The sequence below is a fragment of the Zophobas morio genome, unplaced genomic scaffold (genome assembly GCF_036711695.1).
Source record: "Zophobas morio isolate AGI-343-1 ecotype UQ-CSIRO unplaced genomic scaffold, CSIRO_AGI_Zmor_V1 ptg000002l, whole genome shotgun sequence".
NCBI lineage: Eukaryota > Metazoa > Arthropoda > Insecta > Coleoptera > Tenebrionidae > Zophobas > Zophobas morio.
Window position 1 is genome coordinate 950,985 of NW_026972107.1, and position 17,019 is coordinate 968,003.

General features: G+C 31.5%; 2 protein-coding genes across 4 annotated transcripts in view; one reads left to right on the forward strand and one right to left on the reverse strand.

Annotated features, from left to right (window-relative positions):
* Positions 1-6,737, forward strand: part of LOC135123407 (cilia- and flagella-associated protein 44) — a 46,618-nt gene extending 39,881 nt beyond the window's left edge. For 2 of the 3 annotated variants that reach the window (XM_064048028.1, XM_064048021.1), the window contains 2 exons: positions 16-1,038; positions 6,154-6,737. In XM_064048028.1, the coding sequence (XP_063904098.1) occupies positions 16-1,038; positions 6,154-6,730 (1,600 nt within the window). In that variant the 3' untranslated portion in view covers positions 6,731-6,737. Of the gene's footprint in view, positions 1-15; positions 1,039-6,153 lie in introns of those variants that run through there. The other variant, XM_064048039.1, reaches the window with a different exon arrangement.
* LOC135123430 (NEDD8 ultimate buster 1-like) lies at positions 6,727-16,923 on the reverse strand. Its single transcript, XM_064048071.1, has 7 exons — positions 16,622-16,923; positions 16,316-16,575; positions 15,717-16,273; positions 15,370-15,670; positions 15,082-15,313; positions 7,003-7,138; positions 6,727-6,944 (listed from the first exon to the last, which is right to left on the reverse strand). Exons 1-7 carry the CDS (start codon positions 16,757-16,759, stop codon positions 6,769-6,771), a joined length of 1,800 nt encoding a protein of 599 aa, XP_063904141.1. The 5' UTR covers positions 16,760-16,923; the 3' UTR covers positions 6,727-6,768.
* Positions 16,924-17,019: the final 96 nt, after the last annotated feature.

Sequence of the window (17,019 nt, forward strand, 5' to 3'; positions counted from 1 at the left end):
ATATGTCAATCTTAGGCACCAAATCGAAATCCAAATCAAAGAAGCACTCAAAGTCATAGAAGTTCTCAAGAAAGATCTGGAGATTCAAAACAAGAAGGTCAAGCTTCTCGAGAAAGACCTGCAGGTGTGTCAGGACGAACTCGAGATGCACCAGAGAGAGAAGCAGCGCAAACTGAACGACGTCCGATGTACCGTGGTCCTGCACCTGCACCAGCTGCAGCACCTCACTCCCGACAACAAAGCCAGCAACATCATGGACACCTTGGTCTTCTCCGCCAAGTGTCTCACTCACTTGTACAAACGCGTCGACGAACTCCAAGTCGAAACCGAGAAGCTGATCAAAAGACACAGGAACAACATCAAACACTACACCAGAATGCGCTCCGACTGCAGATACATGACGAAGCGCATCAAAGGTCTCCAAGAAGTAATCACCGACCACATGAAATCCAAGTTCGGTAAAATCGTAGACATCAACGAGATAGAAGAAGCCATGTTGAAGCGAACATTCGGAAAAGATGACCTCCACGACTTGGAGGAAGTACTATTGAAGAAGATCGTCCACGATTTGCGACTGTCGATGATGGACATCAAAAGCATGTACATCAACGACTTGAACTTTTGGAGCGCCGAAATCGTGCGGGTTCAGAAAGAGTTGACTTACGCGTTGAGATACAACACGTCTCAGCAAGAATTGATGACGTCTTTAGTGAAGGAGAAGACCGAACTGGCGCAGAATTTACTGAGTCAGGGAAAAAAGAAGCAGCATTTGGAAGGGGTGGCGGATGTGGTGAGACGCTACGGCGAAGAAAACACTAAGCTGGAAGCGGTCGTGGAGGAGCAGTGCCGGCAGATGCAAGAACTCAAGGAGGAAATCAAACTGTTGAAGACGAAAGGGATGGTGCTGAAAGCGAAAGAAATCAGAAAGGAAGTTGTAGAAGAGGAGGAGACGAGAATGTGGGAACAGTTGTTGGGGGAGGAAGTGGAAGAAGAGGAGCAGAGGAAGCCCTTCTCCACGGAGATTATCATCCCGACGACGTAAGTATCACCATTGTTTAAGTATATTATAGTTGGACAACCTATACGGACAATCACTTTCCCATGTAGAAAAGAATGAATATAAAGGTTAAGGTAATAAAAATTTAATATTATCGCGGTATATTATCCATAAACTGCATGGCTAACAAATGCGTCCCTTCGTCCACTTTAAAGGCACGAAATTAAACGACCACCACTTTAATTAATAAGTAACAAGTCATTTAATTTGCCTCCAGAATAACTATGGGTTATCATCAAACTATGAACACCAAATTAATTCAATATGAACATCTTCTTACGTATTTTTTTTTATTAACAGTAGTCAAATCATTAAATACATATTATCTTTGAAACTAAAATGCATTTTATCACAAATTATTTACCACCATTTAAATATATACGATTTAGACATCAAGAAATAAATTTAAAATAGCAAAAATTAAATGTAGCAAACTTAAAACAGCCTTAAATGCGTCTTGTATGTACGTGCTTGAAATCGAAACATAAAAAATCAAAAAAACAAAAATTGGAAAATCTAAAATTTAAAAATCGAGAAATTGAACAGTCGGTTAATTCAAAAACCGAAACATCGAAAATTGGAAAATCGAAAAAAAAAATTGAACAATCGAAAATTTAAAAATTCCGAAAATTGAAAAATTGAAATATAGAAGAACTGAAAACTCAAAAAATCGAAAAAAATTAATAATTTAAAAATTGAAAAGTTAAAATTGAGAAATCGAAAAACTGAAAAATCACAAAATTGAACGAAATATCCAAAAATTAGGAAATTAAAAAATTGAGAAACAGAAAAGTCAAAAAAGCAGAGTCGAAAAATCGCAAACTTAAAAAATCTAAAAATTGAAAAATCAAAAACCTGAATAATCGAAAAATTGAAGAACTGAAGAACTGAAAAATCGAAACTTTAGGAAGTGGAGAAATGGGAATATAAAAAAATAGATTAATTGAGAAATCCGAAAACTAGAAATTCAGAAACTCCAAATTTGAAAAATAAAAAAATATTAACAAGAATTGAAAAATCGAAAGATGTAATATTTAAAACATTGAAAAGTTAAAATATCCTAAAACTGAAAAATGGAGACATCCAAACATCAAAAATTCAAAAAAATAAAAATTCGAAAATCTAAAATTTAAAAATCGAAAAACTGAAAAATCAACGAATCGAGAAGTCGAAAATTTAAAAAATTGGAAAATTGAAATATCGAGGAGGAGCAAAAAATCGAAAAACCAACAAATCGAAAAATCGAAACATTGTAAAATTCAAAAATTGAGACATCGAGAAATTGAAAAATCAAAAGACAAAAAAATCGAGGAGTCGAACAATCGAGAAGTCGAAAAATCGAAAAATTGAGAAACCGAAATAGGCGAAAATCAAAAAATCGAAAACTTAAATATGGAAAAATTGATAAAGCGGGAGATTGAATAATCAAAACATCGAAACATCTGAATCTGAATAAATTGAGATCTCAAAAAATTTAAAAATTCGGAAATTGAAGAATTAAAATATAGAAGTGGAAACTCGAGAAACCGAAAAATCTAGAAATTTAAAAATTAAAATATGGAAAAGTTGAAAAATTGAGAAATTGAAATATAAAACAATCGGAAAATTGAAAAATCCAAAGTATAAAAAACGAAAAACTGAAAATCCAAAAATAAAAAATAGAAAAATCTAGAAGTCGAAAAATCAAAGAATCGAAGTATTGAAAAATATCAAAACTGAAAGAAATATCCAAAAATTGAGAAATCTAAAAACCAATAAAGCGAAGTCGAAAAATCGAAGAATTGAAGAACTGAAAAATCGAAACTTTGAGAAGAACTGAAAACTCAAAAAATCGAAAAAAATTAATAATTTAAAAATTGAAAAGTTAAAATTGAGAAATCGAAAAACTGAAAAATCACAAAATTGAACGAAATATCCAAAAATTAGGAAATTAAAAAATTGAGAAACAGAAAACTCAAAAAAGCAGAGTCTAAAAATCGCAAACTTAAAAAGTCTAAAAATTGAAAAACCAAAAACCTGAATAATCGAAAAATTGAAGAACTGAAGAACTGAAAAATCGAAATTTTAGGAAGTGGAGAAACGGGAATATAAAAAAATAGATTAATTGAGAAATCCGATAACTAGAAATTCAGAAACGCCAAATCTGAAAAATAAAAAAATATTAAGAACTGAAACATCGAAAAATCTAATATTTAAAACATTGAAAAGTTAAAATATCCTAACTGAAAAATGGAGAAATCCAAACATCAAAAATTGAAACAAAAAAATCGAAAATCTAAAATTTAAAAATCGAAAAACTGAAAAATCAACGAATCGAGAAGTCGAAAATTTAAAAAATTGGAAAATTGAAATATCGGATAAATCAAAAATCGAAACATCGAAAAATCGAGAAACCGAGGAGCAAAAAATCGAAAAACCAACAAATCGAAAAATCGAAACATTGTAAAATTCAAAAATTGAGACATCGAGAAATTGAAAAATCAAAAGACAAAAAAATCGAGGAGTCGAACAATCGAGAAGTCGAAAAATCGAAAAATTGAGAAACCGAAATAGGCCAAAATCGAAAAATCGAAAACTTAAATATGGAAAAATTGATAAAGCGAGAGATTGAATAATCAAAACATCGAAACATCCGCATCTCAATAAATTGAGATCTCAAAAAATTTAAAATTCGGAAATTTGAAGAATTAAAATATTGAAGTGGAAACTCGAGAAACCGAAAAATCTAGAAATTTAAAAATTAAAATATGGAAAAGTTGAAAAATTGAGAAATTGAAATATAAACAATCGGAAAATTGAAAAATCTGAAGTATAAAAAACGAAAAACTGAAAATCCAAAAATAAAAAATAGAAAAATCTAGAAGTCGAAAAATCAAAGAATCGAAGTATTGAAAAATATCAAAACTGAAAGAAATATCAAAAAATTGAGAAATCTAAAAACCAATAAAGCGAAGTCGAAAAATCGAAGAATTGAAGAACTGAAAAATCGAAACTTTGAGAAGTGGGAAAATCAAAAATAGATTAATTGAGAAATCAGAAAACTGAAAATTTAACGCAAAATTAGAAAAATTGAAAAATTTAAATACTGAAGAACTGAAAAGTCAAAAATCGAGAAATCGAAAAATTTAAAGTTTAAAACATTGAATAATTAAAATATCGCAAAATTGAAGAATCGAGAAATCCAATTCAAATTGAAAAATTGAAAAATCGGAACATTGAAAAATTCAAAAACTGAGACTTCGAGAAATCGAAAAATTGGAGGATCGAAAAATTGAGGAGTCGGAAGCCGAAAAGGAAAGTTAAAAATTGAAAAATTGAGAAATTGAACAATCAAAACCACGAAACATCTGAATTCGATAAATTGAGAAATTAAAAAATTGAATAATTGAAAAATTTTAAAAAAGAAAAACTGGAATATCGAAAATTAAAATTAAAAAAATCGAAAAATTGAAAAATTGAAATATAGAAGAATTGAAAACTCGAGATATCGAAAACCTAGAATTTAAAAAAATGAAATATTAAAACATCGAAAAGTTGAAAAATTGAGAAATCGAAACATTAAACAGTCGCAGAATTGAAAAATCTAAAGTTTACAATAAATTGAAAATCAAAAAAGTAAAAAATCGAGAAATCAAAAAAAACCCATCAATTCAAAAGTCGAAAAGTCGAAAAATTGAAATATTGAAAAATCTCATAACTGAAAGAAATATTCAAAAAATTGAGAAATTAAAAAATTGGAAAATTGAGAAATCGAAAATCTAAAACAGCAAAATCGAAAAATCGTAATCTTAAAAAATCGAAAAATTGAAGAATTGAAGGTGTGAAAAATCGAAACTTTAGGAAGTCCAGAAATGGGCAAATAAAAAAAAACTTTAGAAATCGACAAACTGAAAATTTAGAAACGTGAAAATTTGAAAAATTGAAAAACCGAAATATTTAAAAACCGTACAATTGAAGAGGACAAAAATTGAGAAATCGTATCATTGAAACATCGAAAGACTGAGAAGTCGAAAAATAAAAAAATCGAGAAATAGAAAATTTGAAGAATGGAAGAATCGGAGAAACCCAAAATAGAAATATTGAAAAATTGAGAGATTTAAAGTCGAAAAATCGATAAATCGACAAGCCGAAAAATCTCAATAGTGTATTTATAAATCAGGACTATGCTACTTTTTAAAATTTAAATAACATTATAAATTGGAAAATGTTGATTTTTTCCAAAAATCTTGATGTCTAAGGTGAAAACTCGACACGGATGCACATTTTATTTATTTATTTATTTTATCTTGTTTTCGAAATATAATAAACATTTCAAACAATGTCTGTAACTTATTTTAATGTAAATTATATTCATGTGGTTAACAAAATCAGATGTAATATTAGTGTGATTTTGACCTTATTCTAGATTTTATTACAGCAGAACGGCGTGTCCTTTTTAAATTTTAGAAGTTACGGAAACTAGTTCAAGAAACAATTAGTTATCTCGTATTTTTGAAACAAAATCTACCAAAACGTCGGATAACAGCAATTGATGTTCATTGAAACAAACAGTCTTCAAAGCAATCTTTAACAACTCGATATTACAAACATGCCTCTTAAGTTCTTCATGCGTTTTTTTCTGTCTTGTAATTATTTGTAATGTCAACGCCGAAAGTTTATGTCATTCTGTTATTTACTTTGAATATATATTTTCATTTTGTGTTAATATTTTTGTAACACCACGAATCTAAATTTTACTTAAAATCTTGTTTTACTTTAATCTTGTAAAACTAAACAATTATACCAGTTTAAAAACCCTTGGTAAGTTTCTGTCAGTCTTCAGATATAGTCAAATAAAAATAGGCGTCAAATTCATTTAAATACAATTCTTTCGTATCACGTTACAACGCGTTGCTTCATATTTTTTATGTCAAGTATATTTTCATATTTTGTACATATATATTTATACACATTACTGTTTACGGAACAATGTTAATTATGGATTTATGGATAACTCCTCGTATAAGAGCAGAGTGAAGGGTGTTTGCCTTTGCTAATGTTCGATGGCGCCATCTGATGTAGAGTAAAATAAACCACCCTCTCACCCTTTCTTTTAGTTTGGACGAAAAATCTCAAGACGTCGCCACCGCTCTTCTCAACGAGATGTTAAGCGCTCTGGATATACACCTCACGAAGCGATCCAACGAGAACTTCATCAGAGGGATTCTCAGCTCGGTGATGCGCGGCATCAGCATGACCGAGTTAGTCGAGGAGTTAATTCGCAATCTCCCCATCGAACCCGACGACGAGCAACGCGGGATAGTGGAAACGACAGCCGAACAACTCTACGTTGTCGGGGAGCCCGAAACCCACGAAGAAGATGCCGATTACTGCAGAGAACTGATGGAGGACATCGTCGACGAGATTCTGCTAGCTAAAGGAGACCCGAAGGACGTGATGGCCCGAATGATATCCAATTTAATCGACGTGTTACCGGTGGACTTCCTCACCGAGAAGTCGAGCATCGAATACCTCGTCGAACGGATCTTGAAGTCTCGCCTCCAGGTTAGTCTGCACGCTTCCGACGTAGCTCACATGCTCGTCACGGAAGACGCCAGGAGGATTTTGGACGAGATCGTGCACAAAGTTTTCGATACAGGAGTTGATTTATTGTATTACATTAAAGACAATTAGAAATTTATAAAAATATATTTATTGGGTTTGGGGCGTAATTAGGTACGGTCGGTTTCGAGGAGGGACAAGTACTGGTTGAGGAAGTTCTCCTCTTGTGATAGCGTTAAATCCAAGTGGTCGTCGTCCACCATGGATAGGTCGCCGGCTATCCTCTGAAACGCTTCGTCTTTTTTCTCCCGGTTTTCTTCCTCTTTCTTCACCACCTTTTCAATGTCTGCAATGAGTAGCATATTTATGCGTTATCAGTTGATTGCAGCGTTGGTGGATCTTACCGTTTAAAAGTGACATATCGGCGTCGACAACCGTCCCGTTATTGGCCAACAAATCCTCAGCCGCTTTCATGATATCGCCGCCATGTTTATGCAACGCCAACTTCGACATGGTGGGGTCGAAACCCGCCGCTTGCAACTAAAGATTTAGTCGTAGATTAATATAGATGCGACATACAGGCTGATTTTGCAAAACCACCCTTATTGTTTCACTACAACTCGTCGCCTGAGAACTTGTTTGATCTACAGACCGCAGCGCCCTCACGCCAATGTCGACTCTAAGCGTTCAGAAGCGATTTGGTTGGTTTCGACTATAATTTCTGCGGGAAATAGTTGTTTGGTCGGTTTTTATAACTAAGTGAAAATTTTTGGTACATATTTAGATGATTTCACATATTTTGTTTAACTAAGAATTAATTCTTTATTTGTGTTTTATACTAGCAAAACGTCTTAAACTAAGAATATTGTTGAAATCGTAATAACCCAATTGAATGTTTTGGAAACACTGTTCTATTTTGTATGAATTTTTAAATGTTTTTAGTGACAATTTTTGTGGTTGTTTTGGATACACTGTATGATATTAACAGTTAGAAAAAAAAAAAAGAAAAATTAAAATATTCGAGAAATCTAATAATCGAAAAATCGAAACCTTAAAAAATCGTAAAACCGAAACATTGAAAAATCGAAGTATCGAAGAACTGAAAATCGAAAAATGAAACAGAAAATCGAAAAAATGCAAATAACGAAAAATCGGGAAATCGAATAACTGAAAAATCGAAACATCAAGAAATCGTGGGGTCGAAAAGTCGAACAATTAAGAAAATATCGATAAATCGAGAAATCAAAAAACTTAAAAATTCGAAAAATTGAGAGATTGAATGATCAAAAGAACGAGAAATCGAAAAGTGATGAAGTCGAAAAATCGAAAATTAGAGAAATATTGAAAAATTAAAATATCAAAAGATTGAAAAATCTAAAATTTAAAAATCCAAAAATTGAAAAATCGAAAAAGTAAAAAGGTGGAGACATCGAAAAATCCAGAAGTCAAAAATAGAAAAGCCGAAGAATTGAAATCTTGAAAAATCCTATAACTGAAATATCTAAAAACTGAAAAATCGAAAAATCAAAAAAGTAAAGTCGAAAAATAGAAACCTTAAAATATCGAAAAATTGAAAAATCAAAAACCTGAAAAATCAAAAAATTAAAGAATCGAAGAATAAGAAAACCGAAACACTCGAAGGTCACGAAATGAGAAAATCAAAACATCGAAAAATTGAGAGTTTATAAAAGTCAAATTTGAAAAATTATAAAATCGAAAATTTGACAAAATGACAATTGAAAAATAGAAAATCCAAAACCGGGAAGTCGAAAAATCAAAAGATCCAGAAATCGTGGGGTCGAAAAGTCGAACAATTGAGCAACCGAAATAGGCCAAAATCGAAAAATCTAAAAGTTAAAAATTGAACAATTTATAAATTGAGAAATTGACAATTAAAATATCGAAAAATCCAAATCTCGATAAATCGAGAAATCAAAAAACTTAAAAGATTTGAAAAATTCAAAAACTTGGAAAAAATTGAAATATCGAAGAACTGAAATGAAAAATCGAAGATTTTAAAAATTAAAAAATCTAAAATTTAAAAATCGAAAAAGTAAAAAAATCGACACATCGAAAAATTCAAGAGTCAAAAATCGAAAAGTCGAAGAATTGAAATATTGAAAAATCCCAAAACTGAAATATCGAAAAACTGAAAAATGAAAGAAAAACTAAAAATGGGAAACTAAATCGGGAAACCCTCGAAAGTCAAGAAAATCAAAACATCGATTGATTGAAAAATCGAAAAATTAACAGTTTATAAATTTCGAATTTGAAACATTGAAAATTTGAAAAAACGACAATTGAAAAACAGAAAATCCACAACCGGGAAGTCAAAAAATCGACAGATTAAGAAATCAAAACATTTGAAAAATTCGAAAACTTGAAAACCTGAAATATCGAAGAACTGAAATGAAAAATCGAGAAATCGAAAAATCTAAACTTTAAAATATTGAAAAATTAAAATGCCAAAAAACAGAAATCTAAATTTAAAAATCGAAAAAGTAAAAAGTCGACACATCGAAAAATCCAGAAGTCAAAAATGGAAAAGTCGAAGAACGGAAATATTGAAAAATCAGAAAAATTGAAAAATCGAAAAAGTAAAAAGGTAAACACATCGAAAAATCCAGAAGTCAAAAATAGAACAGCCGAAGAACTGAAATATTGAAAAATCCTAAAACTGTAATATCTAAAAACTGAAAAATCGAAAAATCAAAAAAGTGAGGTCGAAAAATAGAAACCTTAAAAAATCGAAAAATTGAAAAATCAAAAACCTGAAAAATCAAAAAATTAAATAATTGAAGAACAGGAAAATCGCAACACTCGAAGGTCAAGAAATGGGAAAATCAAAACATCGATTAATTGAAAAATCGAAAATTTGAGAGTTTATAATACTCAAATTAAAAAATTCGAAAATTTGACAAAATGACAATTGAAAAACAGAAAATCTAAAACCGAGAAGTCGAAAACTCAAAAGATTAAGAAATCGAAACATTTGAAAAAATTGAAATATCGAACAACTGAAATAAAAAATCGTGAAATCGAAAAATCTAAAATTATCAAAATTAAAAAATCTAAAATATAAAAATCGAAAAAGTAAAAAAATCGGGACATCGAAAAATCCAGAAGTCAAAAATCGAAAAATCGAAATATTGAAAAATCCCAAAATTGAAATAACGAAAAACTGAAAAATGAAAGAAAAACTAAAAATGGGAAACCAAATCGGGAAAAATCGAAAAATTTAAAACGACAATTCAAAACAGAAAATCCAAAGCCGGAAAGTCGAAAAATCGAAAGATTAAGCAAACAAAAAATTGAAAAATCGAAAAAGTAAAACAATCGACACATCGAAACCTCCAGAAGCCAAAAGTCGAAGAATCGAAATATTGAAAAATCCGAAAACTGAAATATCCAAAATCTGAGAACCTAAATTGAGAAATTGACAACCAAAATATCGAAAAATTCAAATCTCGATAAATCGAGAAATCAAAAAACTTAAAAATTCGAAAAATTAAAAAATTGAGATATTGAAAAATCAAAAGAACGAGAAATCAAAAAGTCATAACGTCGAAAAATCGAAAAATAGAGAAATCGACAGACAAAAAGTTAAAAGTTGAAAAATTGGAAAAGCGGAAAAATCAAAAAACGAAAAAATGGAAACTGGAAAAACTGAGAAACCGAAATAGGTAAAATAAAAAATTTAAAAACTGATAACTCGAAAACCTAAACAATCAAATCTCCATAAATCGGGAATGAAAAATTAACAAATCGAAAAATTGAAAAACAGAACATCTAAAACCAGGAAGTCGAAAAATCGAAAGATTAAGAAATGTTGAAAAATTAAAATATCAAAAGATTGAAAAATCTAAAATTTTAAAATCCAAAAATTGAAAAATCGAAAAAGTAAAAAGGTAGACACATCGAGAAATCCAGAGGTCAAAAATAGAAAAGCCCAAGAACTGAAATATTGAAAAATCCAAAAATTGAAAAATCGAAAAATCAAAAAAGTGAAGTCGAAAATTAAAAATCTTAAAAAATCGAAAAATTGGAAAATCAAAAACCTGAAAAATCAAAAAATTAAAGAATTGAAGAACAGGAAAATCGACACACTCGAAGGTCAAGAAATGGGAAAATCAAAACATCGATTAATTGAAAAATTGAAAAATTGACTTTATAATAGTCAAATTTGAAAAATTAAAAAATTGAAAATTTGACAAAATGACAATTGAAAAACAGAAAATCTAAAACCGGGAAGTCGAAAAATCGGAAGATTAAGCAATCGAAAAATTGAAAAACCGAAAAATTGAAAAAGTAAAAAAATCGACACATCGAAACCTCCAGAAGCCAAAAATCGAAAAGTCAAAGAATCGAAATATTGAAAAATCCCAAAACTGAAAAATCCGAAAACTGAAATATCCAAAATCTGAGAACCTAAAAAGTCGAAAAATTGAGCAATCGAAAAATCCAAAAAGTGAAGTCGAAAAATCGAAACCTTAAAAAAACTAAAAAATGAAAAATCAAAAAATTAAATAATTGAAGAATAGGAATATCGAAACCCTCGAAAGTCAAGAGAAATCGAAAATTTGAAGAGTCGAAAAAATGAAAAATCCTAAAATTGTAATATTCAAAAACTGAAAATTGGTGGCATTTTAAACGTGTTTTGAGTTTCTAAGAATTGAAAAAATCATCACAATTGAGACGGGGTGGGTGGGCGGGGTTTATATTGTTTTTTTTTTTTCTTAATGTACATAATATTCTTTGAACGACACGATACTCAAAAACATGTTTTTAATTTCTTGTAACGAAATAAGTATTTTGCAATTAAGCTTCATGGTGAATAAAAAAAAATTGAAAAATTAAAATACCGAAAAAAATCATACATTGAAAAACTGAAAAATCAAAAATTTAAAAATCGAAAAAGTAAATAAAACGAGAAATCCAAAAATCGAAAAATTGAAGAATCGAAATACTGAAAAATCCCAAAACCGAAATATCAACAAATTTAAAAATGGGAAAAAAATTGAAGAATGGAAATATTAAAAAAAGCCAAAACTGAAACATGGAAACATTGAGAAATCGAAAAATTGAAAATTCGAGAACTCTAAAAGTCGAAAAATCTAAAACCGAGAAGTCGAAATATTGAAAGATCGTTAAATTGAAACATCAATAAACTGATAAATCTAAAATTTTAAAAATTCGAAAAATTTAGATATAAAAACATCAATAAATCCAAAAATTGAAGATCTAAAAAGTAAAAAAATCTAGAGATCGAAACATCGAAACCTCAAAAAATTGAAGAATCGAGATTTTGAAAAATCTGAAATACCGAAAAATTGGAAAATGGAAGAAAAATTCGAAAACTTGAAAAACTGAAATATCGAAGAACTGAAATGAAAAATCGAGAAATCGAAAAATCTAAAATTTAAAATACTGAAAAATTAAAATAACAAAAAAATTGAGAAATCTAAAATTTAAAAATCGATAAAGTAAAAAGTCGACACATCGAAAAATGCAAAAGTCAAAAATGGAAAAGTCGAAGAACAGAAATATTGAAAAATCCCAAAACTGAAATGTCCAAAAACTGATAAATTAAAAAATTTATAAATATTGAGAAATCGAAAAATCAAAAAAGTGAAGTTGAAAAATCGAAACCTGAAAAAATAGAAAAATTGAAAAACCAAAAAACCTGAAAAATCGACAGAGTTTATAAAAGTCAAAAATTGAAAAATCGAAATATTTAAAAATCGTAAAATTGAAGAGCAAAACTGAAAACAGAGAAATTGAAAAATAGGAAATTCGCCCCACTTGGTTCACGATGAACAAAGAAAAATCGTTACAAATGAGATAGGGTGGGAGGGCGGGGTTTATATTTTCCCTTCACAACAAAAAACTGAAAACATTTTTCGATTTTCAATTTTTCCATTCTTCAGTTATTCGACATTCATTTTCTTTAAATTTTTAGCTTTTTCATTTCTCGAGGATTTTTTTTCGATTTTTGGAATTTCCAATTTTTCCGTTTTTCATCTTTTAATTTTTCGTTGTAAGAATTTTCAATTTTTCGACTTTCCATATTTCTTTTTTTCTGCATTTGTCGATTTTTCGAAGTTTCAATTTTTGAATTTGTGATTTTTCGCTTTTTCGATTTTTAAATTTTCGAATGTGTATTTGATTCATCGAATTGTCGATTTTCATTATTTAGACTTTCGGAATTTTTTATCACTCGATTTTCAATTTTTCGAGTTTTTTTTTTTTCGATTTTTGGTCTTTCGATTTTCGATTTGATCGATTTTCAATTTTTCCATTCTTCAGTTATTCGACATTTATTTTCTTTTAATTTTTAGCTTTTTCATTTCTCGAGTTGTTTTTTTCGATTTTTGAAATTTCTAATTTTTCCATTTCGCTTTTTCGCTGTAAGAATTTTCGATTTTTCGACTTTCCATATTTCTTTTTTTCTGCATTTGTGGATTTTTCGAAATCTCAATTTTTAAACTTGAGATTTTTCGGTTTTTCGATTTTTAAATTTTCGAATGTGTGTTTGATTCATCGAATTGTCGAGTTTATTATTTAGACTTTCGGAATTTTTTATCACTCGATTTTCGTTTTCACGAGTTTTTTTTTTCGATTTTTGGACCTTCGATTTTCGATTTGATCATTTTTCGAAATGCAAATTTTCAGTATTTTACTTATTGCTTTCTCAATTCCTCGATTTTTCAAATTTTCGTTTTTCCGATTTTCCGATGTAATTCTTGTGGAAAATACGGATTTTGCAATTAAGCTTCGTCCTCCTTGGTTCCAGATGAACAAAGAAAAACCGTTACAAATGAGATATTTTCCCTTCACAACAAAAAACTGAAAACATGTTTAAAATGGTAAATTTTCTGATTTTCGATTTTTCCGTTGTTCAGTTTTTTGGTTTTGCTTTTTTTTTTACTGTTCGATTTTCAATGTTTCCATTCTTCAGTTATTCGACATTTATTTTCTTTTAATTTGTAGGTTTTTTAAATTTCCGATTTTTTCGTTTTTCGCCTTTCGATTTTTCGCTGTAAGAATTTTCGATTTTCCATTTTTAGATTTTTGAATTTTTGGTTTTTCGAATATTTGATTAATCGAATCGTCAATTTTCATTATTTAGACTTTGGGAATTTTTTATCACGCGATTTTCGATTTCTCGAGTTTTTTTTTCGATTTTTGGTCTTTCGATTTTCGATTTGATCATTTTTCGAAATGCAAATTTTCAATATTTTACTACTCGCTTTCTCAATTTCTCCATTTTTCAAATTTTCGTTTTTCCGATTTTCCGATGTAATTCTTGCAGAAAAATACGGATTTTGCAATAAGCTTCGCCCCTTTGGTTCACGATCAACAAAGAAAAATCGTTACAAATGAGGTAGGGTGAGTGGGCGGGGTTTATATTTTGCATTTTTTTTTCCAAGTATACATAGCCTTCCTTTCACACCAAAAAACTGAAAATATGTTTAAAATAGTAAATTTCATCTCCCACACTTCTCTACAAATATACCCTTTTAAACATATTTTCAATTTATTGTCATGAAAAAAAAACTATGTACACATATTATAAAAAAACATAATACAAACCCCACCCACCCATCCCTTTCTCAACTGTAATGATTGTTTTTATTCGTCGTGATCCGACAGGTTAACTGCAAAATTCCTTATTTCTCTACAAGAAACTACTATGTTTTAAGTATTATGTTATTGAAACAAAACTACATATGTCAAGAAAAAAGAAGCCAAAAATTAAGCCCCGCCCACCCACCCCAATCTCAAATGTGATGAATTTTTCACCAAAACGTGTTTTAGGTATTATCATATTATTCAAAATAGATAATTCTGAAAAAAGGAGACTGTGTAACCCTCTCTCCCCTACTATGGCAACAGTAACAAAAGATGTTTCACATGTTAATTTTTTGTAGAGAAACAAAGATTTTGCAGTTAAGATCCGCCCTCTTGGCTCACGACGAATAAAAAAAATCATCAGAATTGAGAAAGGGTGGGTGGGTGGGGCTTATACTTTGTCTTTTTTTTCTTAATATGCATAGTCTTCCCTTCGCAACAAACAAGTGAAAACATATTTAAAATGGTAAATTTTATACACCACACTTCTCTACAAATTAACCCTTTTAAACATGTTTTCAATTTCTTGTGGTGAAAACTATGTACACACATCAAAAAAAAGAAAGCATAATACAAAATAATAGTCGAAACTAAAATTTCGAAAGTTGAAACAGCAATAAATTATGGTCGAAACTTAGAGTCGACATTGGCTTGAGTGCGCTCTGGTCTGTAGATCAAACAAGTTCTCAGACAACGAACTGTAATTCATGTGACCTAAATTAAAGTGAAGGAAACAGTAAGCAGCTTGTAATCTTCTTGTAAATCTAGTGTCAATTTGTCGAAAGTAAAACGCGTCAACAAACACTGTTGCCAACATAAGTCGAGGAGTCCTCTCACCCGTCCCCACTTACCTCGGGTACTAGATCGTTAATCAGGGCCAAAAATTCGATACTCCGACTCTGACTAGGTCCCGGTTGTGGATGCTCCTGTATATATTGCACACTATCGGAAATGACGTTGTTACAATGTTTCAAGGCCACACGTGCCGCCTCCTTATTATAACCCATATTGACCAAGATTTTAACAAAATTGGGGTCCACGTACTGTTTCCCGTCCACACACATCCCTAGTTTCATCCTCTTCCTACAACCCCAATAACCCCACTTACAAAAAAAACATAGTTGGCAACAGTGTCGTACCTCTGCAAAATTTCCTCAGCTTTCGCCTTCTGGCGCGCTTGCACCCTACTATTCCTGTTTTCGTCGATATAGTTGGCAGCCTTGTTGACGTCACCACCAGTGGCCCGCAAACCTAACCTAGCTTCCGCCATCGAGTACCCCAGTTCTACCAACACAGTAATACTATTATCATCGACCTTCAACACCGAAAGCTCGTCTTTAGCTTTCTTTAGCAGCTGCAACGCCTCGTTTCGCTTATTCTTGTGGTATAAAACAATCGCCTGAAGCAGATGTAGCCGCATGAGCAGCGCCGCCTCGTTACCTAAACAAAAATTAATCTGTGTCTAAAACTGGTCAAGTTGGCACACCTGTCGCCCCTTTCAGAGCTTGCAGGCGCTCCAAGTTCGGTCCGTAACTGCTATGGAAGCGCTCCTCGCACCGCTTCAACCTCTCGTACGCCTCTGGGAGGTTGGCAACACTTTGCAAACAAAAATAACACCAGGCGATATCCAAATCAAGTAGTGCGTAATTATCGACGGAGTTTAAAATTTGGGCGTTGCAACGCTTGAATTCTTCGTCGGCTTCGAGGAAGAAAACGAGAGCGCGGGAGTAGTCTTCGCGTTTCAAGGACGTGCGCCCCTTTTCGTGGAGCGCCATGGCGACAATCAGCGCCTTTTTCTCTTCCGGGGGGATCTTGACGATGTTGCCGAACTGGTCTTCCAGTTCCATATACTGGTTGTCTAAAGCCAGGAGTTGCGAATCGGTTTTCACCCCCTCTAGTTCGCGAATTTGGTCTTCGGTTTCTTTCATTTCAGGGGTAGGCTCGGAAAACGTGACAGCCAAAATTTGTTGACCGTTTTTCACCCCTTGGCTGCTCAAGTTGTCCACGTCGCTTAAGACTTTTCCTGCGTGAATTAGTTTTAATCTAATTAAAGCGTGAGAAGTTTGAGTGTCAAAGGGGACTCACTTGTCAGGACTTATACTGGTTTCTTTCGAGATTATGTCCTTGACGTCGCAGCCCCGCAAAGACAGCAGGAGTTCTTTCGTGAGCATCCGAGGGGGGCTGTTTGGGTGCAAGACTTTGATTTTTAGAGTGGCTTCGCCTGATTCTTGATAGTGGTTGTTCTGTTTGAGGTTCTCCAAAGAGTTGCGCTGGAGTTCTAAAATGGCTTCGAAGCATTCGTCCGCCGATGCGTTAATACTGGTGCTGTAATCTTGAGCCAAATTCTAGAAATTCGGGGTTAAAAAACGACAAACAAAAAAGTGAGGTTACTTTTAAGTCGTCCTGAGATGAGCCACTTTTTTCGTTGTAATAAGGCGGTAACCATAACTTGACGTTGTTCTTACGCAACAAGTCCCGTATTTGCAAAATAATGTCTTCTTTTTGCAAGTTCGACGAGCAGGGATTCATTTTGTCTGAATCTTTGTTGGTTTTTTCAAGTCATGCACATTGGCACATTTGTTTACAAATGTCAGCTGATGCGCTAAACGCAGGACGGGATTACGTCAACTAATTTAAACAGTCGTTTACATTCTTCTATTATCACTGAATTTCATTAAGTTTATTACTTATTTATCAACGTGTTTATTTTACACAACTAATAAATATTTGCATTTAATTAAATAGAACAAAGCAACGAAGCTAATCTCCCCTAGATTGACACCTTTGAC